Source organism: Cnephaeus nilssonii, assembly GCF_951640355.1.
Source record: "Cnephaeus nilssonii genome assembly, chromosome: 9".
NCBI classification, from domain to species: domain Eukaryota; kingdom Metazoa; phylum Chordata; class Mammalia; order Chiroptera; family Vespertilionidae; genus Cnephaeus; species Cnephaeus nilssonii.
In genome coordinates this window covers 76,172,379-76,200,351 of record NC_137080.1, presented here as the reverse complement: position 1 = coordinate 76,200,351, position 27,973 = coordinate 76,172,379, and the positions used below count along the sequence as shown (strand labels likewise).

The window sequence follows — 27,973 nt, the reverse complement described above, 5'->3', positions numbered from 1 at the left end:
TTAGTTATATTCAACTTTGTAAGCATAACTTCCTGAACATTTCATACATGTGGAAGTTTAATTTTTATCATAAATATACAAAAATTATATGGCACTTGAAGGCTTTTCTGAAGAATTTATTATGTTTTTTACTCTTCATGCTTCAGAAACGCTTACATTTTCTCTGGGATTAGTCTTTAAATAAGTATTTTAAATTAATTAGCTGCCACTTTTTTAATGAGCTCATTCTATTTGCCAATTATAAACCTGACAGTCATCAATAAGTCACTTAAAAAATGTTGTATTATTTTAATCTTTCTTACCACATTAGTGTTAAAAACGAAATTTGTATCCAGTGTCTTTCAGAAAAGCAGTATATTGTGAAGAGCACCAGACTAGAAATGAGAAAATGTGAATTGCCACTTACTAGGGGTATAACCTCTCTGGGCATCAGATTTCTCACATGGAAAATCAGAATAATCCTACCTTCTCTGCTCACTTCACAGGCTTATTCAGAATTCTACAGTACATGAATCACTTTACATAACGTGAAGTGTTGTATATAAAATGTCCCATTATTATTATTAATTTACTGAGCTAATGAATTAAGCTAATAGGCATGACTAATTTACTTCTATGTCAGGGCAATTTCCTCATAATATTGGACCATTTCAGTTCCTAGTAAAGGATCAAGTACCTGCAGAAATTGCTGACTGCATGTTTGGCTTGATTTCTTGCATCATTCTGGTCTTCACCACCAGCCACATAGAGAAATCCATCCATCACAGCCACGCACTGATTAAAACTCTTGGCGGGCATCTCTGTAAGCTTGCTCCATCCATTTTCAGGGTCTCTATACAAGACGTCTCTACTAAGGGATTTCTCAGTAAGGCCTGGGCGTCCCCCAACAGTGATGAGGACCCGGCAGCCCCCGCGGATCCTCGTGCGCCTAGACTGCAATGTGTTTTGATGATACGGAAGTAAGTGGTAATTCATAGCATCCACAAGAAGTTTGTGACAATCAGCATCTTGCATCATTCTTGGTACAGACTGAACATAATTGACCAGGTCTTGTGCAGAGATGGTACCAAAGCGAATATTGCTCAAAAGATCTGCAGCATATTTCATTCTCTTTTGGTCAAATTCTAACCATTTTATAGCAGTCTGGAATGCTACTATTTCAGAAGGCAACTGTAAGTCGTCATCTATAAGGAGTTCGTTAATTTGCTCAAATGTAAGTTTCATAAACTGATCTGACTCTGCAAATTCAAGGAAGTTATCCCGGATAAATTTTTGGGCTGCTGCTTTTGCATTTTTCAGAGAGTACGTCTCAGCAATGTTAGCAATGTACATACAGTTCTCAACATTCATCTCTCGTATCAGAAAATCACTGCACATCTTTACAAGGGTATGGATCTGAAGATAAACAGCAGCAGAAATAATGCTTCCTATTGTGTATAGGGAGAGAGTCAGCTTTCCGGTGTAGGCATATGCAATGACAGTGGCCAGGCCCAGCGGTGAGATATCATTGAGATCCACCCTTTGAGTAGATGGGTCTTTTTTTAGGATGTTGTAAAAGTACTCACTGCATGAAGCCATCACTGACTTGTGAACATCAAAGGATTTGGTTTTGGTGCCAATGACTAAGTCGCAAAGGAAGCTCTCTTGGCGCATTTTGCTTAAACCTTCCAAGAGGTTGGGGCCATAAGAAGCATCTGTTAATTCAGAAGAAATGCAGCTAAGGCCATTGCCTCCCTCTAGGATCGCATTCAAAGCATTTAGTTTGCTTAGGGGGCTGTCTTCTACAATTATGGTCATCTCATTGATTTCTCCTTTGTTCTTTCTGACAGTCTTCTTTTTGGGGGCCATGCTGGCAAACACACGATCACAGTCAAGAGCTTGCTAGAAAAAGAAAAAAAGGAATAGTATTTTATTTCATTTATTTTTTTATTTAATTTATTGGGATGACATCTATAATAATAAAAGGGTAATATGCTAATTAGAGAAGACGTCTTCCTGATGTCATTCCGGACATCCTTCCTGACCAAGCTGGGGTGGAGGGAAGCCAGCCAGGTCCTGGGTGCCTTCGGGCGGCCAGAGGAGGGAAGCAGCCTGGGTCCCGGGTGCCAGAGGGAAGCCAGTGCCGGCCACTGGGGGAAGGAAGGCCTACTCTTACACGAATTTTCGTGCATCGGGCCTCTAGTTGGTTAATAAAATTATATAGATTTCAGGTATACAATTCTACAATACATCATCTGTATATTGTATTGTGTGTTTACCACTCCCAATCAAGTCTCCCTCCGTCACTATTTACACCCCCTTTTGCTTCTTCTACTTCCCCCACATCCTCTTCCCTCTAGCAATCACCATACAGTGATTGTGTCCATGAGTCTTTCTTTTTTTTTCTTTGCTTAACATCTTCACCCTTCTCACCCAGCCCCCAACCCTCTCCCCTCTGACAGCTGCCACTCTGTTCTCTGTATCCATGCATCTGTCTCCACTTTGTTAGTTTATTTTAATTGTTCTTTGAATTTTGAATTGTTACATTATGAAGCATGTGTTTTTTAATTAAAATTTTTTAATCCTCAAAAATAGATTTAAGAACTTACATTACACTAGATGCATATTTTATTGACAATTTACTTCAGCATCAAGACAATCTTTATCTTATTAAATAAGACCACTCCATAGCCATATTGCCAAGCAATTTTCTATAGCAGAAAGGACCAAATATTCTCTGATATAGCTGTACAATAATTATGGAATAGTAGTTAAACATCATTTGAAGGGCTTGGTTTACTCTCATGAAAAAGTGAGTTATAACTATTCTGAAGTTTTCCTCAATAAAATACTAAAATTCAGGAATCCATATAAAATGTAGATTATATATATATATGTAAATAAATAAATGTAGCACTTAAAAATCAATGGGGAAGGACTTGTAATGGTAGCATTAATTCAGTTGATTTCTACTCTACATATTCACTGAGATAATTTCCAAATGAGTTAAATATCTAAATCTCTTTCTCTCTCACACACAAAATTTACACATCAACTAGGGCAAAGTAGTTCCCCCCCACCTTAATCTTAGAGTGAGAAAGGCCCTATTAAGTATAACACAAAATTCAGAAGCCATAAAAGAAAAGACTGAAATATCTGAATATAGAAAAACAATGAAAACTTCTACAAAACAATACCAACTGTTTAAAAGACAAGCAACAGACTATGAAAAACAAACATTGGTAACATTTCTGCCAGAATAAAAGGCCATTTGATACAATATTTAAAGAGTTCCTACAAATAAATTAAAAAACAGACAAAAACTATGATCAGGTAACTAGGTCATTTAAAGAAGATAAAACACAAATAGTTAATAAATATTTTTAAAAAGTAAACTAATAATTATTAGGAAACTGTCAACTGAAACCCTTTTATTTTTTGAGGTCAAATTTTGTTTGTCTGATGGTTAAAATATTTTAAAATATTCATAACATCAAATATTGATGTGGTGCTCTCTATATATGGTTAATGGGAATATAACTGATACAGTCTTGAATGATAATTTGGCAGTCTATTATAAATAAAAACTATATTTATACTTTGACACTAAAACTCTAAATCTAGGAATGCACCTTATAGAGATATAAGGGCTTTTATCTTTCTCATTAAGCTCAAATTGTCAAATTCACACTTATATCCTCCTATATAATAAAAGGGTAATATGCAAATCAACTGAACAATGGAATGACCGGTCGCTATGATGTGCACTGACCACCAGGGGACAGACGCTCAATGTAGGAGCTGCCCCCTAGTGGTCAGTGCACTCCCACAGGGGGACCGCAGCTCAGCCAGAAGCTGGGCTCAGGGCTGGCAAGCACAGTGGCAGTGGTGTGAGCCTTTCCCACGTCTGTGGTAGCGGTAAGGATGTCCAGGGAGCAGGCCTAAGCTGGCAGGCAGACATCCCCTGAGGGCTCCCGGATTGTGAGGGGACCCCCCTATCCCCCCCTCCTCCTGCGCCCCCTCCCCATCTCCAGTGCATGAATCTCATGCACTGGGCCTTTAGTTTGTTTATAAGACTGGAGCACATTCATTTGCCCTTCCTTATTCTTTCTTTCAGGCAACGCCAAATGCATCCTTACCTTGTGAAACAGATTTTTAACCCACTGTCATTTTAGTCTTCAAATGTATTTGACTTATGTGGTGAGGGTCCCCTTGTTGGATTTCTCTGGGGAAAATTTTAAAAATTTTGCTCAGCAAGCAGTTATCATCAACACCTCCTGTTGTGTGGGCAGTACTGTGCTGGGGCTGATGGAGTAATTTACATTAGAGAGACAAGAATGACAAGTACAAAATGACAACAAAAAACTAGGTAAGCAAAACAGAGTGACTTTTTTTTTTCCTAATAGCAGTTTCCACCATCTAGAGTAGAAGCAGAAATGTATCTTTGGGGAAGCGTCTATTCTGCTGGAAGAATCCCTTTGGCTAACTTTTTATTCATGTAGATGTAGGGCTGATAACTACTCATTGTTTTGGAAGAGATCTGCATCCTGGAGAATAATCTGAATGTTTCAGACGGAAATGCTCTGTTTATCTATCATTAATAAATTATTTCATTGGCAGCATATGGAGTGGACATTCAAGGGTTGGTAAAACAGAGAACCTATTAACTAACTAGTATGGATCCACAGTCCTGGAGCTGGGTTCCAGAAGATTCCCTTGGTACCTGGTGTAAGTCTTCAGTTGCTGGATTATAGTGAGGCACAGGGATCCTGGGAGAGGGCTGAGGGATGGGCGGGGTTGGGGGGGTTTTCAGGTAAGCCGCTATATGGATGTTTACCAGTTCATTACAGAGGGATCTCAGTATTTAACAACTGATACTATACTGAAACATACTCATCCTGGGGATAGGATGTAAGTCCTCTGAGATTATTTTGATTTTAAGGGTTTTGTTGTTTCTTCTGGTGAAAACAGAGTTTTCTGGAGGATATGCTGGGGCAAAGGAGACAAAGGGCCAGCAGGGAATTCCAAAAAGGGGGGTGATTCTAGGAGCAATAATAGCTGATATCCTGTTTTCAATCTTTCTTTTCTACATTGTTATTCTCTCATGTCATCCTTAACGGAGGTATTCTCAAGTATCCTGAATAAAGTTTGATAAACTGCTGGCTAGCCCACTCTTTGCCTTTAGGAATATCATATAGAATGGTTGTGAAGACCTCAGCGTCTGAGGAAGAACTGTCTGGGTTTAAGTAGCAGCTCTAAACTCTACTACTGGTCATTAAGCCAAGTAAAGCTCCTATCTGGCGGACTGTTCCAAAGACAGAACCTATAAACTGGGGGGCTGGAGGGAAAGTGGCAAGAGAAACAGGGGAACTGCTGATGCCAGGAAGTATAAAAGGGGGTGATTTTGTAGAGGATTCAAGGGTTGGAAAAGAGGCCTGGCCGGCGTGTCTCAGTGGTTGAGCGTCTACCTATGAACCAGGAAGTCAAGGTTCGATTCCAGGTCAGGGCACATGCCCGGGTTGCGGGCTCTATTTGGGATTGAGCCCACAACCAGGGAATGTGTCTTTGACTGGAATCAAACCCAGGACCCTTCATTCCACAGGCCAACGGTCTAGCCACTGAGCCAAACCGGCTAGGGCTCCCTTCCCTTGACATTTTAAAAACAATTTGATTTGGTGGCATTCTGCCTACAAGTAGGCTGCAATTGGTACTGCCCAGGGCAGCTACAAGTCCAGGAGTTAGGACTGCTGCATTGAAGAGTCAGAAGACAGAGTTTGTGACAACCGCAGCTACCGGAAAGTGAGTTGGGAATTCTGGAAAAGAGAGGCCCAGTGGAAACTTAAACCTTCAGGAAGAAATGAAGAGCATCAGAGATGGTAAACATAAGAAACTATTTTTTCTCTGAAGTTCTTTAAAATGCATTTGACTCTTCAAAACAAAAATGGCAACACTGTCTTATGGGATTGATCATGCCTGTAGATGTAGCGCATGTGACAATAAATTATGGGGAGATAGATGGTGGTAATGGAATCTGTGCAGTTGCAAGGATTCTATATTTTATGTGAAGTGGTTCAATATTAATTATAGGCCCTGTGAAAATTTTAACTTTGCATAATGTAATCACTAGGGCAGTGCTGTCAAATAGAAATACAAATGAGCCACATGTAAATTAAAAATTTCCCGGAGTCATACTAAAAAGGTAAAAAGAAACCAGTGAAATTAATTGTAATAATATATTTTGTTCTGAGTCCAGTAGTTTTGCAGTAAACATTTTTGCCCCAAGCATTTTCCTCTGCAAGCATTCTTCTATATAATGAATTGGCCATTGGCAATTTTGCCATAAAAGATAAAATAATGGGTTGTCAGTTTGGTTTCATTTCTCACATACTCCCATTTTTTAATATTATGTAAATCTTAGCTCTCATAAAGGTTTATATAGTGACAGGTAGACCTATTGGTCTTAAAACAACTGCATATAAAGCCAGGCTGCAAAGCTATGTGTAAAGCCAGCTTGTATACTGGAAAATAATGACATATCAGTTTTGGCAAATCCTTCAGTTGGCACAGACATCCCCCTCCACCCATCAAAACCAAAAGTTTGCCAAGCTATGGCAAATATAAAAGAGGCAGCTACTAATTCACAACAGTCTTCCAGAGCCTTTATTACCGATTTTTTAGTTAGAAACTGATAAATCTCTTTATGAAGGAAGAAATTGTAGCGAAAAAGAAAAGACGTAAAATACTATGAATGAAAGACTTCAAAGACAATATATTTTCAATTTTTGCAACAAAGTCTTTAATTTTGTTATTAACTTTTCATGTTTCATCATGTCTTTTTTACAAGTGCCTCTTTTATATTTCACTAGAGGCCCGTTGCATGAAGATTCGGGCAAGACTAGGCCTTCCTTCCCCTGGCTTTGCTGTCAGCCACCGGGGAGCCTGCAAGTCTTCACTCCCAGCCAAAGCACCGCTCCTGTAGCTCCCTCCGCCCCCTGTCCCCACCTCATAGCAGGCCTCCCACCCAACCACTCCGGTGCCTGTGTATGCAAATTAACCCGCTATCTTTGTTGGGTTAATTTGCATACTCCTGATTGGCTGATTGGCATTGTGGAGGTACAATTTGCATATTTCTCTTTTATTAGTGTAGATTCTTTTATCTTTTACTGTAAAATTGCCTTATGGTCAATTAGTTATATGGCAAAATGTTTGTGGCAAAGATGCTCACAGTGAAACAATCTAAAACCATTTTATTCAACTTACTATACACAAAATACCATTTCAAAATGTAATTGCCAGACAATTATTAATGTGATATTTTACTCTTTTTCCTACTAACTCTTCAAAATCCAGAGTGTGGGTTATACTTACCACACAGCTCATTTGGGACTACACACTTCAGCCACACACACAGGTGACTGACAACCATGTGTTGGACAGCAGAGCCCTAGAACAACCTCCTTAAGAAAGCAAATTACATCTGAAAAACCAATAGATAAATTCAGATGGAATTCAAAAGAGGGCAGGAAAGTTGAAACAGAGGAATAAAAATTAGAGGGGACAAACCGAAAAATAATTTAATGTAATCCTAAATCCAATTATATTAATAATTATTTTAAATGTTAATGGATGAAGCATTTTAATTAAAAGGAAAAAGCAAGACCCAAAAATACATGCTATCTACAAGAGACTTACTATAAACATAGAGACACAGGTAGGAAAAAAATGGCTAGAAAAAGAGTTACCACAGAAATAGTAGGCATAAGAAGACTGGAGTGGCTATATTAATATCAGATAGAATATACTTCAAGAAAAAAAATTAGTGGTGATAAAAAGGGAACTTTACAATAATATATCATCATGAAGATATAGCAATCATAATGTATATATGCAAATAACAGAGCTTCAATATATGTGAAGGGAGAAATGGGCATTTCCTCAGTCATATTTTAAAATGTTAATTAACTCTCTCAGCAACTGGTAGAATAACTAGAAAAAAATATCAGTAAAGATATAGATTATGTGAACATTATAATCACCCAGATTTAATTGATTTTAGAACATCATACCTAACAATTCTTCTCAAGTGTATATAGTACATTCACCAAAGCAGATTCTGTGTTGGGTCTCAAAACATGTCTTAGTAAATTTAAAAGCATTGAAGTCATACAGAGTATGTTCTCTGATCATATTGTAATTAGATTAGAAATTAATAACAATAAACTATCTAGCAAAGCCACCACTATTTGCATATTAAATAATATACTTCTAAATAATCCATGAATCAAAGAAGAAATCACAAAGGAAATTAGATAACATTTCAAAGTGAACAAAAATGAAAATACAATATAATATAAATACCAGCTCCACCACTTACCTGAAGTGTGACTTGCCATAGATAAATGATCTAACCTCTAAGAGTCTCCATTGACCTATCTTCTAAAGTGAAGATAATAATAGTGTCTGCCAATAGGGTTGTCAGTGAAAACTTGGTAAAGAAACATGCATACAGCATTTGGAAGAGAATCTGGCAAAAAGTGAGTGTTCAAAAAAAATTGAATCATTTTCATTAACATCAACTTTGGGAGTAAATCAGGTTTAAGCTTTGGGGTGAAGCGAATCAGAAAAGGCTGCCACATCATGGAGAAGCAATCATGAGGAGCAGGAGGCGACATGGGACAAGCATCCAGAGTGACCCAGCTTGAGAACGGGCAAAGGGCAACCAGGGGAATTTCTGGAATATATAAACATTTCCAAGGGATTTTTGAAGATACCAGGGGGAGAAATGGAATGTGTGCAATTAGATAGGCTGAAGAACAGATTATTTTTATTTTTATATAAAGGATAATCCTGGAAGTTTGGAAAACCTGTGACATTTGGTTATAGGTTGTATAAGCAAAACAATAGATTGCATGGAATAGACTGAATCTATGGATTTAAAGATTCAAATTAAAGGAACTATTTTGATGGGGTGGTGTTAGGATGGCTAGGTTTGCAGATAAGAATCTTGCCAGTCCTGGTCCCAAAGTGCTTTTAAGAGGAATGGGTACAGGAGGCAGAAGGCCATTGGAAGTGGAGGAGGTACCTGAAGCAGGAAGGCATGACTCAGCATAGGATGTGCAGACGAAGATGCCTGAAGTCATGAGGGAGATAGTTGGGCAGATAATATTAGGCCAAGACACACAGGCTCTTATATGCCAGCAAGGGCTGGAACTTGGTAAGTTAGTATGTAATGGGGAAGGATTCAGAAATCTTCATGAAGGAAGAGGTCAACCTGATGAAATCAGTGACAGTTCTTCCATGGCCTTCCTTCTCTTAATTCCTGTTGCCACCTCTCTTCCCTCCATTGTCTGGCCTTCATGCTGACCTTGGCATTGCCATGGAAACCCTCCTGCCCCTCTCTATCTGAATGTTCTTGCCTGTGTCCCATTTCTCTAGGGCCCTACTCAGTAATACATTAACTAGTCTGACAAATGATCCAAGCCAATCAATTAATGAGCACATATACTCTTCCTCCCAGATATGCACGCTTTTTGGTGGATTTTTAAATTAATTTATATTTTATCAGTGTCCTTCTATGACTCACATACAAATTTCCAAGAGTTCCCACTGTGGAATACACACACACACACAGGCAAAAGTAGATTTACAATTTTTTGTATGGTAAATAATACAATAATTAATAAATAATACAAAAATAATAATTTTGCATACTCACAATTGTAAACCTACTTTAACCTACCCCTGTATATATATTTTATGTTTTAAACAATACTTAATTTTAATAATATTATTAATTAATATTTTAATAGTATTTTTAATATCTATTTTTTAAAATAAGAAAGGGCTTTTAGAGTCTTCAAAATCACTCTGTAGAAATAACTGGCTTCTTTAGCTCTCTCTAGGGGAGGTAGAGAGAGAAACTGGCAGGGAACAAATGTGATGGAAGACTAGACCTTGAATGGTGAACACAGAGTACAATATGATATATTATAGAACTGTACACTTGAAACCTACATGTTTATCAACTAATGTAACCCCAATAAATTCAATGAAAAAAACCTCTATCATCATAAAAATAAAATAGGAGTAGGATGTGAGGTTCTAACCTAACCATCTTAAGACTCTTGATGAATTTTTAATTAATCACCATAAGTAGAGGTGACCTATAATCTCAAACACTTAGTAAAATAATTTTTTTGTAAATATGAAAAAAGAGACTTAAAATCACAGACTGTGGACAACTTCCTTTCCTGGTGGAAGTATTTTCCCAGATATGCTCATAAATTGCCTGTCTTTACTAGAGCTGTCATGACATTTAATATATATATATATATATATATATATATATATATATATATATATATATATATATTATTGATTTCAGAGAGGAAGGGAGAGGGAGAGAAAGAAGCATCAATGATGAGAGAGAATTGATTGGCTGCCTCCTGCAAGCCCCACAATGGGGATCGAGCCTGCAACCTGGGCATGTGCCCTGACTGGGAATTGAACTGTGACCTCATGGTTCATAGGTTGATGTTCAACCACTGAACCATGCTGGCTAGGCTACCATGACATCCTATTCCTAAGTTTGCACCTTGCGGGTGAAGCTGTCCATCCACTTGCCCAGATGTTCTCAGTCTGTGCCATGTCCCTCCAATAAGGTCCTGCAGACCCCACAGAGGAGCCTGAGGATCAGGGTCACTTCTTTGAAGCTGGACAAAGCTCTGATGTCCTCCAGGCTGCAGAGATGTTCACTGGCTCCGATAGCCTGGTAAATGCCCTTCCACTGGTCCTGCTCTTCCATTCCCTCTTGGGGCTCCAGCCACCGCTTTCTCAATTGAAGGAGGATTGCAAGCCAGGAAGAATGGTAAGGGCAGCTGCACTGTGTGCTCCGGGCCCTACAGCAGAGAAGACTGGCTTCCTCATTATGGGGGATCAAAACCCAAGAGGCTCTGTTCCCACTAGCAGACAGGGAAGCCCTCAAGAATTCTGTAGGCCCCTCATACTGGGGCCTTTCTGGAGAGTACAGACACTGGGTACACACACACACACACACACACACACACACACACACACTCACTTGATCAACCAGCATTTTTCCACAATCACATTTAAATGAAGAGCAAGGGCAAGCTTAAAAGGAAGAAATTATGAAAGAAAAGACAGCCTAGGAGTAGATGTGTGAAAGTCAAGTGGAACAATTTAATTCACTTCTATTTACTCATTTGGTGATGGTGCTGGATTTGAGCCTGATATTATGGGCTAATAGAGGCTGAATAGAAAAATATCTGAATACTTACAAAAAAGTATTAGTCACTAGGTCATATGTGAGCATGTAGTCAAAAGCGATTTGTATAGGAACTCCCACCGTTTTTCCTATAATTTTACAAATGTTCACTCTGCATCCCTGGGTCATATTATTAGTGATTACCAATGATGGTCACATGATAGTAAAAATGTGTCTGCAAGCAAAAGGTTACAAAAATGATGTATAGCCGAAACTGGTTTGGCTCAGTGGATAGAGCATCGGTCTGTGGACTGGGGGGTCCCGGGTTCGATTCCGGTCAAGGGCATGTACATTGGTTGTGGGCACATCCCCGGTGGGGGGTGTGCAGGAGGCAGCTGGTCGATGTTTCTCTCTCATCAATGTTTCTAGCTCTCTATCCCTCTCCCTTCCTCTCTGTAAAAAAATCAATAAAATATATATTAAAAAAAAGATGTATATATTCATATATAACCTAAAGCATACCCTAGACATTGAGTAATAAATTCTGAAAGCATTTCATTCTTACTGATTCAATTATATATTAACTAAAAATTGGAAGGGGGTTTTAATTGTCATTGTTTTTTATTTATTTTATTTTTTTAACAAGTGACTGCTTTGTGGCCATCTGCTCAGGGAAATCTCCAGGCTTGGTAGCCAGGGCAATCACCATGGCTACCATACTCAAGGGATGGATTTGACTGGGGTTATGATCTGGATGGTGAGGAGGAAAGCCTTGCTGAGTTGCCCGTGGCTGGGAGAGTTTTAAAACTGGTTCTCTGTTTTCTCCAAAGCTCAAAGGGTTTGAGTCTCCTTCCCAACACAGTGGACTCTAATGAATTGCCCTTTGGAATCAAAGAGAGGAAGATCAATACGGAGCCTTCCTCCACCTTCCACCCCTCCCCAGACTACTAGTGGCTTGCCCTTTTCACACAGCCCCTACCTTGGTCTGGCCACGGCAGCTGAGGTTGTGTAATGGACAAGTAGCCATTTGGAGGCATTTCCAGTCCCTGTCCCTTCCCTTTTGTGAGTGAAAGAAGAGACTTCACACAGGGTGCAGAGGGCTGTAGAAGGCTCCCCATGCCACAGGGCTATCCCTGCATTCTGTGGAGGGCACCCAGAGAATTCTCCTTCTCTGGTCATGGACAGCACGGCCTCCTCCCCTCTCTGCTCCATCCACTATCACCCAGAGCAGCTTCTTGGGTCTCCTCCATTAGAAACTGGGCAGAAGGGTAACAGAGATGCAATTCCATGCTCTCCTCCCACTGCCCACTGCAGATCTTGGCTCTGTGTCATTTCTATGACGACCATGTCATATATTCAACACCCAATAAATAGCTGGGAAGTTATGTGAGCCATCACAATTTTCATCATCTTTTGTATTTTTCAATTTTAAGTATGTTAATAAAGAATTCCTAAATATAAATTACCAAGCATGAATCTATATGATGAATCAACAGTAAATTGTTACCTCCATTTCTACCTAGAATAATAATTATATAGCTAGCATTTATTAATTGAGGGCTTACTGTGTGCTGCGCCCTAAGTGTTTTATTTTTTTGAATTTAAGTCTCATTAAAATTCTAAAATGTAGGTTATATTAAGCTCATTTTATAGATGAAGAAATTAAGGTCAGAGAGAGTTTTAAAAATGTACTCAAGGTCACACAAGGTCACAATCAAACCCAGATTGAACCCTGATCCCCTAAATTGCCTCCTTTAAATCCAGGGCAGGTTAAAATCTGTAGCAGTTTAAAAAGTTAGCTCTTTCCAATAAGAGAAGATAGAGACTGAGTGAGGTAGGACTGAGATTTATAAATTCAAAATTTGAATGCAGAGAACATGAACTGGTTCTTTATAGCTCCAAACATTGAAATAAATGCATTGCCCTTTTAAATGTAAGATACATTTATTTTTGGACAGAGTCTGTGGATTTAGTTATGCTATTAGGGGTAGTGAAGATATGAAACTCCAGCCCTGGCTGGTTTGGCACAGTGGATAGAGCGTTGGCTTGGGGACTGAAGGATCCCGGGTTTGATTCTGGTCAAGGACACATGCCCAGGTATTGGGCTCGATTCCCAGTGGGGGGGGCATGCAGGAGGCAGCTAATCAATGATTCTCTTTCATCATTGATGTTTCTATCTCTCTCTCCCTCTCCCTTCCTCTCTGAAATTAATAATAATTAAAAAAAGATATGAAACTCCAATAGGTGGATAAGCCAAAAATAGAAACAGGTTCTATCAATTTGTTGACCAGAGAATAAATACTTCCTTGTGTTAGGTTGAATATAAAATTATCAATTTTTGTTTAAAGACAAATAGTATCAATTTTTATGGTTCAACTTAGCTAGAGGCCTGTGCCTAACTTTTACTAATAAAGCATACAGACTTTACACATCAAGTTAACTTCTATTTTCCAATCATGGATACACGATGCAAGAAGCCAGTGCTAAATTTTTGGTTTTGGTTTAGTTGCAAATTTTACTAAAATAGCTCTTTGTCTTTCCTAGTCTGCTGTGTGTGTTTACGGTTGGGGAGAGGAGATGGTTGGGTGGGAAGGAGGATTGGAAATATAGTTTCTAAGGCTAATGTCTCTTTGGTTGTCATAGAAATGAAAATTGGGTTTTAGTGTTCACTTTGCTCTAACCAGCCAATGGACCTGCAGCAAAACACCCAACCTTTTAGGATTTCAGGTTAGCCACCTGCCAAATGAGGAGATGGGTACCTTCCAGTTCTAAAATTTTACACAGAGTTAAGAATAAACGCTGGCTTTTGCTGTCAGAATTGCCAAAGTCTGGTCCTGTATGACTTCTCCTCCCATATGGCCTTCTAGAATCTAGGAATAGACTCACACATGGATAACCCAACCGAGACAGAGAATTCTTCACCTGGAAGCCACACATAGGCGTCTGGGTAGCCAGATTTAGCGAATAAAAATACATGATTTCCAGTTAAATCTGAATTTCAGATAAACCACAAATCACACTTTAGTATAAGTATATCCCATGCAATATTTGGGACATACTTACACTAACAAGTGGTTTATGATTTATCTGAAATTCAAATGTACCTGGGTGTCCTGTATTTTATCTAGCAAACTTTACCTGGGTTGGTGAGTCCATGCATTCCATGACATTTTCAAGAATACTATGAAACAGGTTGTGCATGTGTGTTTATGTGCATTTTTCTGGAGCGTGGGCCCAAAGCTTTCACGAGGTTCTCAAAAAGGTCCACAACCCAAAACAGACCCAGAACCACGATGCTGCCAGAAACGGGTAACACAGTTCTACCCTCTAATACGAGCGGGCGAGTCCATGTGAAAGTATCACCCTTGAAATCAAGTTCCTCCTGCCCTGAAACGGATCTCAGCTGAAAGGCTCCTAGGACTGATTACAGAAAAGAATTGTCACTTTATAGTTAAGAACATTCTTTCTCCTGCTGCCCTCCACCCTTGCCTCCCGGGAGCGACTACACAGGGCAAGCTGAAAAGCCATGTGTGCTAAAGTGTCACTGTCACTCCCATGCCAGAGTGAGCTGGGATCCCAGAATGTCTTCCTGCCAAAGGGGCGAATCAGCTGCCCGAGCTCCGGTCCCGGCCACATTCCGAGCGCTGCATCTGTCCCGGCTCATCAGCACCGACTCCCGGAATAGAAACGCTGGGCTCAGGCCCTGCTGCTTGCCATTTTAAGTTAAGTCCAGCATAAGGGGGTGGGGGGTGGGGGGGTGTTCCACTTTACCGTTTCATTTCCAACATGATTTCTAATCTAAAACCTATGTCCGTATAACCATATGTGCACATTTAGAACAAAAACTTGTTTTACATTTAAATTACAAATTTGTTCGTTTATGCGAGGGGGGGGGGGGTGTCTATTTTGTCAATAGGTTGTATTTCTGGGAATTTGAAAAGTTTCCTAATTTATTTTTGCTACCAATCTCATTACAATGAATTATTTTTATCTAAAATTATTGGGTACCAAATGTGTACCTGATAAAACAAAATGGAGAAGAAATGTTAAGCTCTGTGAACAATACTAAAAATTTTAATTTCCCCATCTTTTTTCTATAAAATAGAGGAAGAAAAACATACATCGGACTTTAGAGACTTAAAATGATTGTTAGAAATTACAAGCAATGTTACTATTCTAAAGCATCCTCTCATGAATTTCTATGACTATGTATGACCTTTGCCTAATGTATCACATTCCTTCTATTTCAAGAAAATGGCTTCTGGTTCCCAAATTCAACTCAGGGACCTGGGCAATCTGACCCAGCTGCAGACGCCTTCAGTGAAATTGCTCTGCAAACACTCAGACACGCCACCCTCTCCCACCCACAGAGCCACACGCCCCCAGAATCTGGAAGACAGGAATTGGAGAGTGTGGCCCCAGCTCCTTACCCTCCTGTGTTGAGTGGCGTCCCCGACTTGTGATGATGAGGTGTCAGCAGCAGACTCCTCTTGGGAAGCAATCTGTGGGGAGAGAAGGAAGAAGGGGAGCCACCAGCAGCCACCTGACAAGTCCCAGCAGCGATTTTTAGAGTGACCCTTTGCAGTCCCACTGGCTGAAGCAGCTGAGCCTGCGCTGTCGCCCCAGCAGCAGTGTGAGTCCTCCTCTCCCTCTTTGGCCTTCAACTTCAGGCTACCCCGGGCAGAGGGCGGAGCTCTGGTTGGAGGAGGGGAGTTGGGTTTCTTGACCTGCCCAGTTGTTTTTTGTTTTGTTGGTGTGTGTTTTTTTAATTGATTTCAGAGAGAGAGAGAGAGAGAGAAACCTCAATGATGAGAGAGAATCATTGATTCCCTGCCTCCTGCACACCCCCCACTGGGTATTGAGCCCACAACCCGGGCATGTGCTCTGATGGTAATCGAATTGTTACCTCCTGGTTCATAGATAGATGCTCAACCACTAAGCCACACCAGCTGGGGCAGTGGAAGGGGGGGAGGGTTGATTTTGTGTGTTGTTTTTGTTTTGTTTTTTAAAATCAAGAGCTCAATCAATCTTGGTGTGAGGAAAGAAAATTAATCAGGTGTGTATTTAATTGGTGGGAGCGGGGTTAGAGTGAAGGTACTTCATAAGAGGGAGGGAAGGGTGTGGATAAAAATTAGCTTCTAGAAAGGTAAATCACCTGGTGACCTCAGCTCCTTAGAAAAGACTGAGTTTATACATGGACTGCTCTTTAGAAGAAGAGCACATGTTTAGGAGGACCAGGTACTGTCAATGGTACCTAACATATGGCACTTGCAATATTAGAGTCAATGTCTAGTTCATAGAGTGAAGTTCACGACCAGTCCTTGATTATCCAGTGATTCATAGGGAGGTCTAGGATTAACACATACTCTGGTACCCATGCAGGATGGAAAAAAAATATCTACTTTGGCAACACTGCATGTGAAAAAGAAAATTCAGAGGATTATAATTGACCACAAGCTTTTAATAGGCACCAAGAGTGTGAAATGGATGCTAAAAAAGTTAGCTTGATATTAGGCTGCAATAATAGAAAAAGAGGTCATGGAAAATAAATGTTCAGGCCCAGGCCCATGTGGCTCAGTTGGTTGGGTGTCATCCTGTGCACCAAAGGGTTGCTGGTTTGATTCGCCATCAGGGCACATGCCTGTGTTGCAGGCTCCATCCCTGGTAGGGGGTGTGTAGGAGGCAGCCGACAATGTTTCCCTCTCACATGGATGTTTCTCTCTCTCTTCCTCTCCCTACCTTCTCCCTCTAAAAAATAAAAATTTTAAATATTTAAAAATTAATAAAAGTCATAAAAATAAATGTTCTGATTATTCTTCATTAGTCAGATCATGTGTTAATTATTGCTTTGATGCCTTGGCACACTGATAAATTATTCTGCACCCTGAAGGAGAGAGCTGGAATGAAGAGATCTTCAGAGCTGTGCATATTGGGACCATCTGCAAAAAGGTAGGACTAAGAGAGGACTTAGGACACATGAGACTTCTGAGTGCTAGTGTTTTAGGGGGTGTTGTGCAGCAAGGACATTCATTTACAATTTTTGTAGCTTAAGGTGTCAAAAATTAGTCCCAATGGGTAGAAATTCTAGGGAACTGATTTAAAAATAAGGAAAGAAAACTCTGATGACAAGTGGGTTATAATGAAGAAAAGGAGCCAGTTTCCAATGATTAAAAGGATGGAAGTAAAAGAAGCCATGGGAGTGGGGGTGATATAGAAGGGACTCTCGCTCTGTCTGGGCACTTGCACTGGATCGTCACTGATATTTTCCAAAACTCTAAGACTCTATGTGTTGGGTTCCAGTTCTCCTGACACCTCTCAACTCATTGGATAGCATCTTAGTTATCACTTCTATTTGAATTATAGCCAGCTCTTTGGTAGGGATAATTATGGTTGTGTTTTTCATTCTTTGCTTCCACCCATAGATCTCTAGCTTAGAATGAATCAGTAGTAAATCAGGAGTACTTAATTCTGTGGTTTATATCAAGCAAATAAAGAATGATTCCCGCTGAAACCGGTTTGGCTCAGCGGATAGAGCGTCGGTCTGTGGAATGAAGGGTCCCAGGTTCGATTCCGGTCAAGGGCATGTACATTGGTTGCGGGCACATCCCCAGTGGGGGGTGTGCAGGAGACAGCTGGTCGATGTTTCTCTCTCATCGATGTTTCTGACTCTTTATCCATCTCCCTTCCTCTCTGTAAAAAAAATCAATAAAATATATTTTTTAAAAAAGAAAAAGAATGATTCCCAAGTGATCCTTCTTGTTTCCACCTCTTCAACTTCAGTAAAGGCCCAGAGCATTCAACTCTACTCTGACTATGATAAAAATCAGCCTCATATCAGTATTTATGATAATGTTGAATGATGATGGAAAAGGCCTTCAAAGAAGTAGGTGTTGGAACCAACACTATTGCCTTCAAGGGTTCAAGATGTTTACTTTCAGTTTTACTGGAACAACACTGAGATACTCCTTTTAATAGAATATTATTTAAGGCAGTGTTATGAACACAATTGGAAGAGTAAATGGCAAAAATGGAAAATCTAAAAAAATATTTCAATCAAAAACACATTTACAGAGTAGCTACCGTATGCAAGCATTCAATTATTGCTGTGGTTGATACGCTGGAAATATTGGGGACATGAAACGGGTAGATAAGAAGCCTGGACAACTGCAATGTATTTGAAACTTGATTTTTATCCTTAAAACAATGGGGCCTACTTATTAATGTTTATGGTGTGTTTTTTTTAAAGTGTGCCATAATGCCATATTTCTCCCCACAAAAGTAGAAAGAATGTTGTGGCATTTGGGGAGTATAACCTCAGCAGAATTTAGTTTTATGAAAATCTATATTATAAAAGGCCAGTGACCATAACACTGCAATGCCGTAATGCCATAACAACCAAACGACTGGTCACCAGGAGGTGCACTGATGGGTCTTGCGGCCCGGCGGGACTCTGAGTCTCTTGCGATTTTGTGCGCTGAGCCTCTAGTATTAAAATATTAGATAAGTTATTGGGATAGAGTAGGTGGCATCAGTCATTTGAGGAGGAGAAGGTATTGAATTGTCTAGAAGAGTGAGGGGGAACATGGGCCAGAATGACCAGGCAGTATAGGAGACCCACTTGAGGGTAACAGCCATGACTGTTGGTCTGAGACCTGTCAGCTTGCCTGTATGTTTTTCTTAAGCCAAATTCAGCTGCAGACAAACCAGAGAATTGAATTTAACCGGAGAAGGATTTTTTCAAGGTGGGCAATTTATTTGTTTTCATTGTTAATGCCTATCTCTCCTTCAGTAACTTCCTACTACCTACCCTCTGCCACAGATAAACTTAAATATAAGCTCCATGAGGGCAGAGATCTTCTATTTTTATAAAACTGATGAATCTCAAATGCCTAAAACAGTGCCTGCCACATAGCAGATGATAAATAATTGTTTATTAACTAGATAAGAGGATGAATGAATTAATGAATATTGAATGAGATGAATAAGATGAAGTTAGAGGACAAGAGAGTTGAGGATGTATACCAGGAACTATTATAATGGCAGGTATAAAAGTGAGCTAAATGAGGGAAATTAAATCCCAAAGTCAAGGACTACTTCTTATTAACGACTATAACCCCAGAACCAAGAGAATGCCTAGCATATAGTAGGTACTCAATAAATATTTGTTGAATAAAAAAAATAATACTGACAACAGAGTAAAATACAAAGACGAAAAGTATTGTGACATTTTGCTTTGTACTTATTCTAGTTGCTTCTTATAGCAATTCACAGGGATTCTCTAGCAAAAAACAAATGTCTTTTCAAAAAGAAAAAAAAGAACAGTGAGACAATAACCCATGGTCCTCAAAATATACCTATCTGCTGTATATTATAGCTCTGATAATTTAGCAGTTTCTCAACTCATACTACCAATAGGAAGTCAATTTGTATGCTGCTTCTCAAACTTTAATGTACACAGGAATTACTTGGGGGCCTTGTTAAATATCAAATCTGATAAGGTATGTCTGGCGGGGGCCCAATATCTGCTTTTCTAATAAACTCACAGGTAATGCTGATATTGCTGGTCTAAAGACCACATTTAGAGTAGCAAGGATTTAGAGTACTTGGCTACTAAATATTTGAAGGGAAAGGGTTTGTCAAAAAGGCAATAGAAGCCATTCCGTCAGAATGCACTCAATATTCCAACACCAAATCTTCAAATCTACCTGGAAGAAGTCCCCAATCTTTCCTCCTTTAATTTGTTAAAATGGAACAGCCCTCCTTCTAAACCCAGCCCCTCTACTAGTGCTTTTGATTACAGATACAGCCTGTCAGTTCTCCCCACTCACCTGTACCCAACCCTCCATATCTGCCAGGCAATTTCTACCACTAATGGTACTCAAACTCTCCTATTTAAAACAAATACAACAAACACAACTTTTAATTTAGTCTTCATTCCTTCCCCTCCAGGTAATGCCATATTTCTCTCCACTTCTTCATAGGCAAAATTCTCAGCTATATTATATGTATCTACACCTGCTGCCCCTATCATGTTGCTTCCCATTTCCCCCTCAACTCAATCCGAGCAGGCTTCCCTGGTTACCCTCTACCAAAGTGGGTTGGCCAAAGTCATAAATAACATGGAGTCACTAAGTTTTTTTGGATATTTGCCAATACTTGACCTTCCAGAAGTATTCCACACAGTTGACTGATTAATCATTCCTACTAAAAATGCTCTTTTCCCATTGGTTTTTGTTTTCTTCAAATGCCCTGGTTATTTCTTCTCAGTCTCCTTTCCTGGTGGAAGGTCTTCTACCCAACTCTTGAAGATTAAAATACTTGGGAGCTATCCTAGACTCTCTTCGATCCTCAAAACTGCATCCAGCAGATGAGCTCATATATTCTTAAATGTCTTACGGGCCCCTTAAACTAATTATTTCCAAGATGAAAGTCATCCTTTCCCCCCAAATATGTCCCTCCTATAACAGTTGCTTTGATAGTAAACAACCCAGTTTCTTAAAGGGTAAATCTGCATCATCATTTACCTCTTCCTCACCACCCTGCACTTGCATAGCCACATCTGCTTAATCACCACATCCTGTTATTAAATCTGTAATCTCCCCGCCCCCTACCCCCATGCTATCATTGTGGTCCAAGACATCACCACCTCTCACCTGAAACAGTGCAAAATCCTCCTGAATGGCCTTCCTGTGTCCACTCTTCCTTCCCTGCCATCCATTTCCACACAGTGTAACTGAAGTGATATTTCAAATGTGATCATGTAATTCCCTGCAGAAAATTCAACAGCTTTGCATTTCCTCAGGATAAGATCCCAAATCCTTCTCCGGCTTGCAGTGACTTTCAGCCACCAGATCCTGTCTACATCTGCAATCTCTTCATGCTAAAACCAGTCCCCTCCAAGTGCTTCAAATATACCACACTCACTGTCCTGCGTAAGGCCTTCATACTTGCTCTCCCAACTGCCTGAGGGGGTCTTTCTCCTCATTCTGTTTAAGGTCTTCTAACTCATCCTTTGCATCTTAGCTTAAATATCACTTACTCAAGAAGTCCTTGCTTGAATTTTTATCGCACATTCTATGCTTCCACAGTGCCTTCTATTTCCTCTTCCATGTCACAATTCAACAACTCCTCAATGGACAATAAGTGACATAAATAACAAAAGGTAGCATGTATTGGTACTTATTCTGTACGAGGTCTCTATGGTAGGTAGCTTCTAAGATGACCCCAAATGATCTTTGCCTCTTGGGATTTATAGCCTTATGTGATCTCCTCACATTCAGTAACTTGTTTCTCTGTAATAGAATACCTCAAAGTTGAGGGGATGTGACTTCTGGGTTAGGCTACAAAAGATACTGACTTCCATCTTAATAGCAGTCTTTCTCTCTTGCTGGCTTTGATGAAGCCCAGTGCCATGCTGGAGATGCCCAGGCCAGAAGCAGCCAGCTAAAAAAAAAAAAAAAAAAAATGAAGCCCTTAGTCTCAAATCCCCCAAAGATCTGAATCCTGCCAACTACCACTATATTAACTTGCAAGTGGATCCTTCCTCAGATGAGCCTTCAGATGAGACGTCAGTGGCCAGCATCTTGGTTGCAGCCTTGTGAAAGGCCCTAAAGCTGAGACTTAGTCAAGCTCTGCCTGGATCCCTGGCCCATAGAAACTATGATATAGTAAATGGATGTTGTTTTAAGCTGTTAAGTTATGCAGCAATAGGTAACTAATACAGTACCCTTCTATGAGCTTTTCATGTATCAACTAATGTAATCCTCATAACATCTTTAACAGACAGGATTCCTGTTTTACAAGAAAACTGGAGCAGCTTTCATTTATTCTAGAGCACATGCTGATACGAGATGGAGCCAAAATTTGCACCCACATTGTCAGGTTCCAGAGCCTGTGCTCTAAATTACTCAATTGCATGATGGCAGTGACTTTGAGTTCATAGCTGTAGTCCCAATCAACAACACAGTGTTTGGCACATAGTAGTGCTTAATATCTGATTAATCAATTGATTACTTCATTTAGAAAATTGCTCAATGAATGATGAATAGCGTTTCTGTTGTTTATGCAAGCACATTTTATAAAGTATTCTCAGTACGACTGTGCCTCTTTGGTCTCAAAGGCTTCTTTTCATTTTGTGGTATGGGTTCTCCAGGCATGCTAGTCAACTGAAAATTACAGGTGCTTTTCATTCACTCCCTTCCAGCATTAGTTCTGTGAGCTGCCAGTATGCTTTCAAAAGGTTCCTTTCTTCTTTAGTTAGTAGACTAGCTCAGGAGCTCAGCTCTTCTGCATAATAAAATAAGGGGAACTGAGGGAGAGAAGCTGAAAGAAGGCAGCCTGGAAGACAGGGAAGGATAGAGATGGTGGGGTTCTTGAGAGAGATGGGGGCTATGCTATATGACACAAAGCTGTAGTCTGGAAAATGAGGAGCTAGTGAGGAATTTCTGATGGCAGGGTGGCTGAAGGACCTGTAACAACAAAGGTGCCTAATGATCCATATTCACCCACTTGCATTTCTGCACTGCAAATCCTCCCCATGGCACAAAAGTTTCAGTCAAGTCTGTTACACATAAGTGCTCTGCATAGGTATTTTGAGTGGAAATCAATGAAGTCACCCAGGTTGGCACAGAGTAGAGATGACAGGAGAGCTGTGGAGATGGGCTATGAGGAAGAGTTCAACAGAGCAGGAACTTGGAGTCACAGGTAATTGCCCTGGGCAATTCCCTAAAATCCTGGTGAGGGCATGGAACTTCCCAATGGCTATGACTTAGAAAGGTCAAGCCACTTTTCTTTAAATATCAAAAAAGGCTTGGAGACCTCAGCTGACTTCTGGGTCACACCAATATTAATCTATTTGTCTTCACTCAGAAGGACTGGCTCAGGGATCGGTCACAGGGAACAACAGATGCTGTTTCCATCTTTACTGGGGGAGTAGTAATCTTTGCCTGCAAGAGGAGCTCTTAGTGACTCCACAAAACAAATGGGACAGGCAGGGCTAAGAGAGTTCATGCCAAGAATTTTTAGATAATAGGCTGGAAGCATTGCCTTTTCAGGGTGACACAAGGAGATATGTTTTTGTTATTCAAACATGGGTTTTAAGCAGGAAGTATTGATTACGGTAACACCAACCCAAAAGCACAGGTATGTTCAAAGGTCCCACTCAACTCTTACTTTTGGAAAATAAACAATGAGGTCAATCAATGAAGTAAAAACCTTCATGGAAACTGCAGTTATTTCAGTGAATTCAGACAGCCTATGCCAATAGCATCTAGAAATGCCAGTTGTGCTTGGGCCATGCTCAATATAGTTAAGAGGTTCTTGACGTAAGAGGATACTTGCAAGCCACATGCTCTGTTGTGACATTTTAAAGGTAGCAGTACTGTTGGATAAGACACACTTGTAAAGAAGAAAACATGTTCATTGAAAGCATTTCTTTTTTTAAAAAAAATGTATTTTATTGATTTTTTATAGAGAAGAAGAGAGAGGGATAAAGAGTTAGAAACACTGATGAGAGAGAGATATCGTGCCCGCATGCAAGGTACATGCCCTTGACTGGAATCGAACCTGGGACCCTTCAGTCCACAGGCCGACGCGCTATCCACTGAGCCAAACCGGTTAGGGCTTCTTCTTATTTTTTTTTTAAATAGAGGAACTTGGGAAGCCTTGTGTTTTTGTGTTTTTTTTTTAAGCTTCTCTATATTTTTATTGATTTCAGAAAGGAAAGGAGAGGGAGAGAGACAGAGAAACATCAATGATGAGAGAAAATCATTGACAGGCACAGCCTCCTACTGGGGATCAAACCCATAACCTGGGCATGTCCCCTGACCGGGAATTGAACCATGACCTCCTGGTTCATAGGTCAACACTCAACCACTGAGCCACACCAGCTGGGCTCATTGCAATCATACTTTCTAAAAGTATGATGTAGTTTTCAAAACACAGAGCACGGTCCTCCAATGGGTTGTAAGTGTATAGTCACCGAGGGCTGCTGTTAGGTATCAAATAAGAACAATCCACATGTGAAACTGAGGACTCACTCTCACTTGCTGTGGCACCATTGACGAGTCAACCCTCCTAAAATGCAGAAGCCTGTTATGTGGAGAACTTGCTTTCCTGCAAAGTGGTTGGTTTAATAAATGTTAGAGACTGGCTCCTGTGACCATACTGAGTTAAAATAATATAACTTTCTTTATTGACAGGTTTTGAATGGTGCATCTTCTCCATCAATTATCTGCTTCTCATAGACTCTTTTCCTAACCTCCCTCCTCCCCTTTCTGACCTACCTCCCAGACTATATTAGGTGCTTATCCTATCTAATAAAAGGGTAATATGCAAATTGACCATCACTCTGCAATAAAGCTGGCGGCACCCACAGCCAATAAGGAGGGAATATGCAAATTGACATGACAAAGATGGTGGCGGCCGGGTCGGGATGCTTGCGTCATCGCCATGATGACACAAGCTTTCCGCCCTGCCCTGGCCGCTCCAGGCCTCTGGGCAGCACGCGAGTGCAGGCACGGAGCAGCTAGGGCAGGGTGGGATGCCTGCTATGAGGGGGAGGGCGAGGGGTAGAGGGAACTACAGGAGGGAGGCAGGGCTGGAGCGAAGGCCCGGGTCCCAGGTGCCAGAGGGACGCCAGTACCAGCAGCCAGGGGAAGGAAGGCCTATTGCACGAATCTTCATGCATCTAGCCTCTAGTGTTCCTATAATGCCATGGGTATAGCTGTCTCTTGTGGCACTTAACACATGATAATGTGCCTTTCTCCTCCATGGCTATGAAATCCTGGAAAATACGGTTCTTGTAGTGTCCATTTAAAAAATGGTGTCTGGTATATGTCCGTGCTTAAGAAAGCTTGTCACTCTAGGAATGACCCATTTGCTTGCATTAATGACTAACTCTGGAATTAAACAAGATTGATACAAGATTAAACAAGATCCTAAAGATTAGATTTTCATCTTTCTCCTTAGTTGCATTGTCCAATTACCTTAAAAAGTTAATTGAAAGACTAAAAATTTGCTTTCCCTCATTGCCCTAGACAAGTGATGGTCCCATTCTATGTTGCCTGCCAACTTTCCCTTTTCACTCACCCAGCTATTTGTCTGAGCTTCGACTGGATTAAAATATTTCTCCTTTGTCACCATAATCAAAAGCTATTGTCATTATAAAAAATGTATAGAAGCTCAAAGGAAAGATGTGAACCTTTAAAAAAAAAAAGTTTTAGCAATCATTTTTTATTCCTTTCTTTTATAAAGAAGGCCTGCAAATCACAAAACATAGTAGCCTGTGCTTATGCAAGTTGAGGTCAATTATGTGTTGTCTTAAAATAGTTTTCAGTTGTACAAGGTATTTCTAAACAGGAGAGTTTGCAATTCCTACTCTTAGTATCTTAGGATCTCCAAGCCATTAAGGAAAGCTTTGTTATCTACTTAGTGGCCACATAGATTCACTGCAGTTGGAAAGGCTTGAAGGAAATTTGCTTCTTGCAGTGCTAACCTTAATATAAAACGCTGACCAAACAGGACAACAAGGGCCCAAGGGGAACTCAACAGGAAGAAGAGGTGGTCTGGCCACTGGCCTGAGATCATACAGGGGGAGCCTGGCTCTGGAGAAGCGTGGCATTGGGGTTGACACCCACCAGGATCCAGCCATGCTGGTGCGGTGCTCAGCCTTGGGAAATGTTGCTGAGCTTGGGAGTATGGACCTGGAGAGCAATCTCCTCATGGCTCCAGCAAGGAGGTGCAGCATGTCGTCATATGACCAAGACCATGTAATGATGGTAATGGAGACTTTGGAATTTCTCATTTTCTCTGCCAGTTTGTAGGAGTGATGCCTTTATGAGTGCTAAAACCCTTTTGATTTGGAAAATCTGGGAGTTTGGATGAAGAGAGGGCTAAAGAGAAAGAAACGGATTGCAACAAAGGCATATACTTACCTCCCTTAACATGCTTTCCTGCTTTCCCTTAGTAGTAGCATTATCCAATTTTTAGCTAGGCCCACTGCCACCTAGAATAAAGTTTCTATTTCCCAGCACTTTCTATTGTAGTTAAGTGCATTGTGTGACAGTCATTTAAGGGGAAGAGAAAAACTCAATTCTTAAAAAAATTAAATGGTGCTGATCATTTTATGTATGTATATGCTAAATCAAGAATCAGTATGAAGCTTCTAAGGAAATTAACTAGTCAATCCCCAAAACGTATAGCAGAACTATAGCATCAAAATTTTGTCCAGTGTGGGATTTGCAAAAATAATAGTTGAGCAGGTAATTTGTCATCTTTTATTTTTCCTTCTCTGAATGTAGAAGTTACTATTTGTTTTATATCTTATCAAAAGCATTTTCTAAATATGGTATAGGATCACCTGAAGAGGAAGACACAGATTTCAATCAACAACGTGATGACTTAAGCAAGAGAACAGACAGGAGTTATAAGATTACAAATGGCTCTTGCCACATCCTAGGTGGTTTAAGGGTCATGATCCTTTGATGGAGTCCAGAGCTATTGCATGACACAGATTAGTAAATATTTGGCCGGAGACTTCTTAAACTATTTTTCTAAAGATAGAGCAGTAAGAAACGGTAAGACTACTCCATTCTTATGTCTTTTTGATGTCTTCCAGACCAAGTTTTAACAGAGATGATGACATAATTTGAGTGAATACGGACATTCAAAGTCAATCTCTACACTAATATGACCATCAGCCTGGCTCCCTTACCAATCTATCCAGACTAGTTCTGACAGATGTTTCAAGGTTAATCTCAACTGTAATCATGGAAAATAGAATTTCAGTGAAGTATCTCTGCATGGCTGACTTCCTTCTGATGGCTCACCCTCCTACACATAGTGTTCCCATGTTCAGTAGTAACTGGGTCCACATTTGGTCAGCTAATTTTAAAAGTCACTTCAAGGTGTAATGTGAGTAGTTTCTGTCTCATTTGAAGGGAGGTATAAGAACAAACATAAACTCATATTCCGAAGTGTCCCAGTGTAAATCAGGTGGCCAAAAATCTGTTTGCTTGTTTTCTGTGACCCTTAGAAGTAATTTAAAATGGAGCTAGGAGGTTGCTAAGAAAGCTGGAGATCAAAGAGATAGGATTTTATGGAGAAGGTCCTTGGAGAGCCATGACATTTCCCACTTTTATTTTCATTGGTAGAGAGGTGTGCTTCCTCCCTTCTCAACCGATGTGAAAAAGTCTTTGAGGGAGTCACTTGAGTAGCTTGATCTGGGCCCTCTGGAAGTCAGTGGACTAGTGTCTGATCTCTGAGGATGTCTGTTCAGGTTGTGCACTGCACAGCTCTAGAGGGTGCCAGTCACATCGACAACCATGTTTACAATCTGCACAGCTGTACTGGGAAAGTCAAGTGTCTGACTCTCCAAGAGGCAAGCTACTATGGCCAGAGGTGCAGTTATGCAATAGCATGGGGGTGGTGTGGGGGGAGGAGTTGTATTTCCACCAACGATGGGACAGGGAGTTGAGAGTTTCTGGTTGGTTGTGTGGGTGTGTGAGGGGGAGCTGGCCTGGAGGCTTCTTAAGAAGGATCCCACCTCTCCTCCAAAAAAGATCCTTCTAGAGCAGTGGTTCTCAACCTACCTAATGCCGCGACCCTTTAATACAGTTCCTCATGTTGTGGTGACCCCCAATCATAAAATTATTTTCATTGCTACTTCATAACTGTAATTTTGCTACTGTTATGAATCGTAATGTAAATATCTGTGTTTTCAGCAGTTCTCAACAGCAGTTCTCAACCTGTGGTTCACGACCCCTTTCA

The 27,973-nt window shown here is 40.3% G+C and overlaps 1 protein-coding gene across 3 annotated transcripts in view; it reads right to left on the bottom strand.

Moving 5' to 3' along the window:
• KLHL31 (kelch like family member 31) overlaps positions 1-27,973 on the bottom strand; it is a 55,740-nt gene that overhangs the window by 5,417 nt on the left and 22,350 nt on the right. Inside the window, exons 1-2 of one of the 3 annotated variants that reach the window (XM_079781462.1) lie at positions 15,637-15,944; positions 677-1,881 (exon numbers count right to left, since the gene is read on the bottom strand). In XM_079781462.1, the coding sequence (XP_079637588.1) occupies positions 677-1,848 (1,172 nt within the window). In that variant the 5' untranslated portion in view covers positions 1,849-1,881; positions 15,637-15,944. Of the gene's footprint in view, positions 1-676; positions 1,882-15,636; positions 15,945-27,973 lie in introns of those variants that run through there. The other 2 variants (XM_079781463.1, XM_079781461.1) reach the window with 2 other exon arrangements.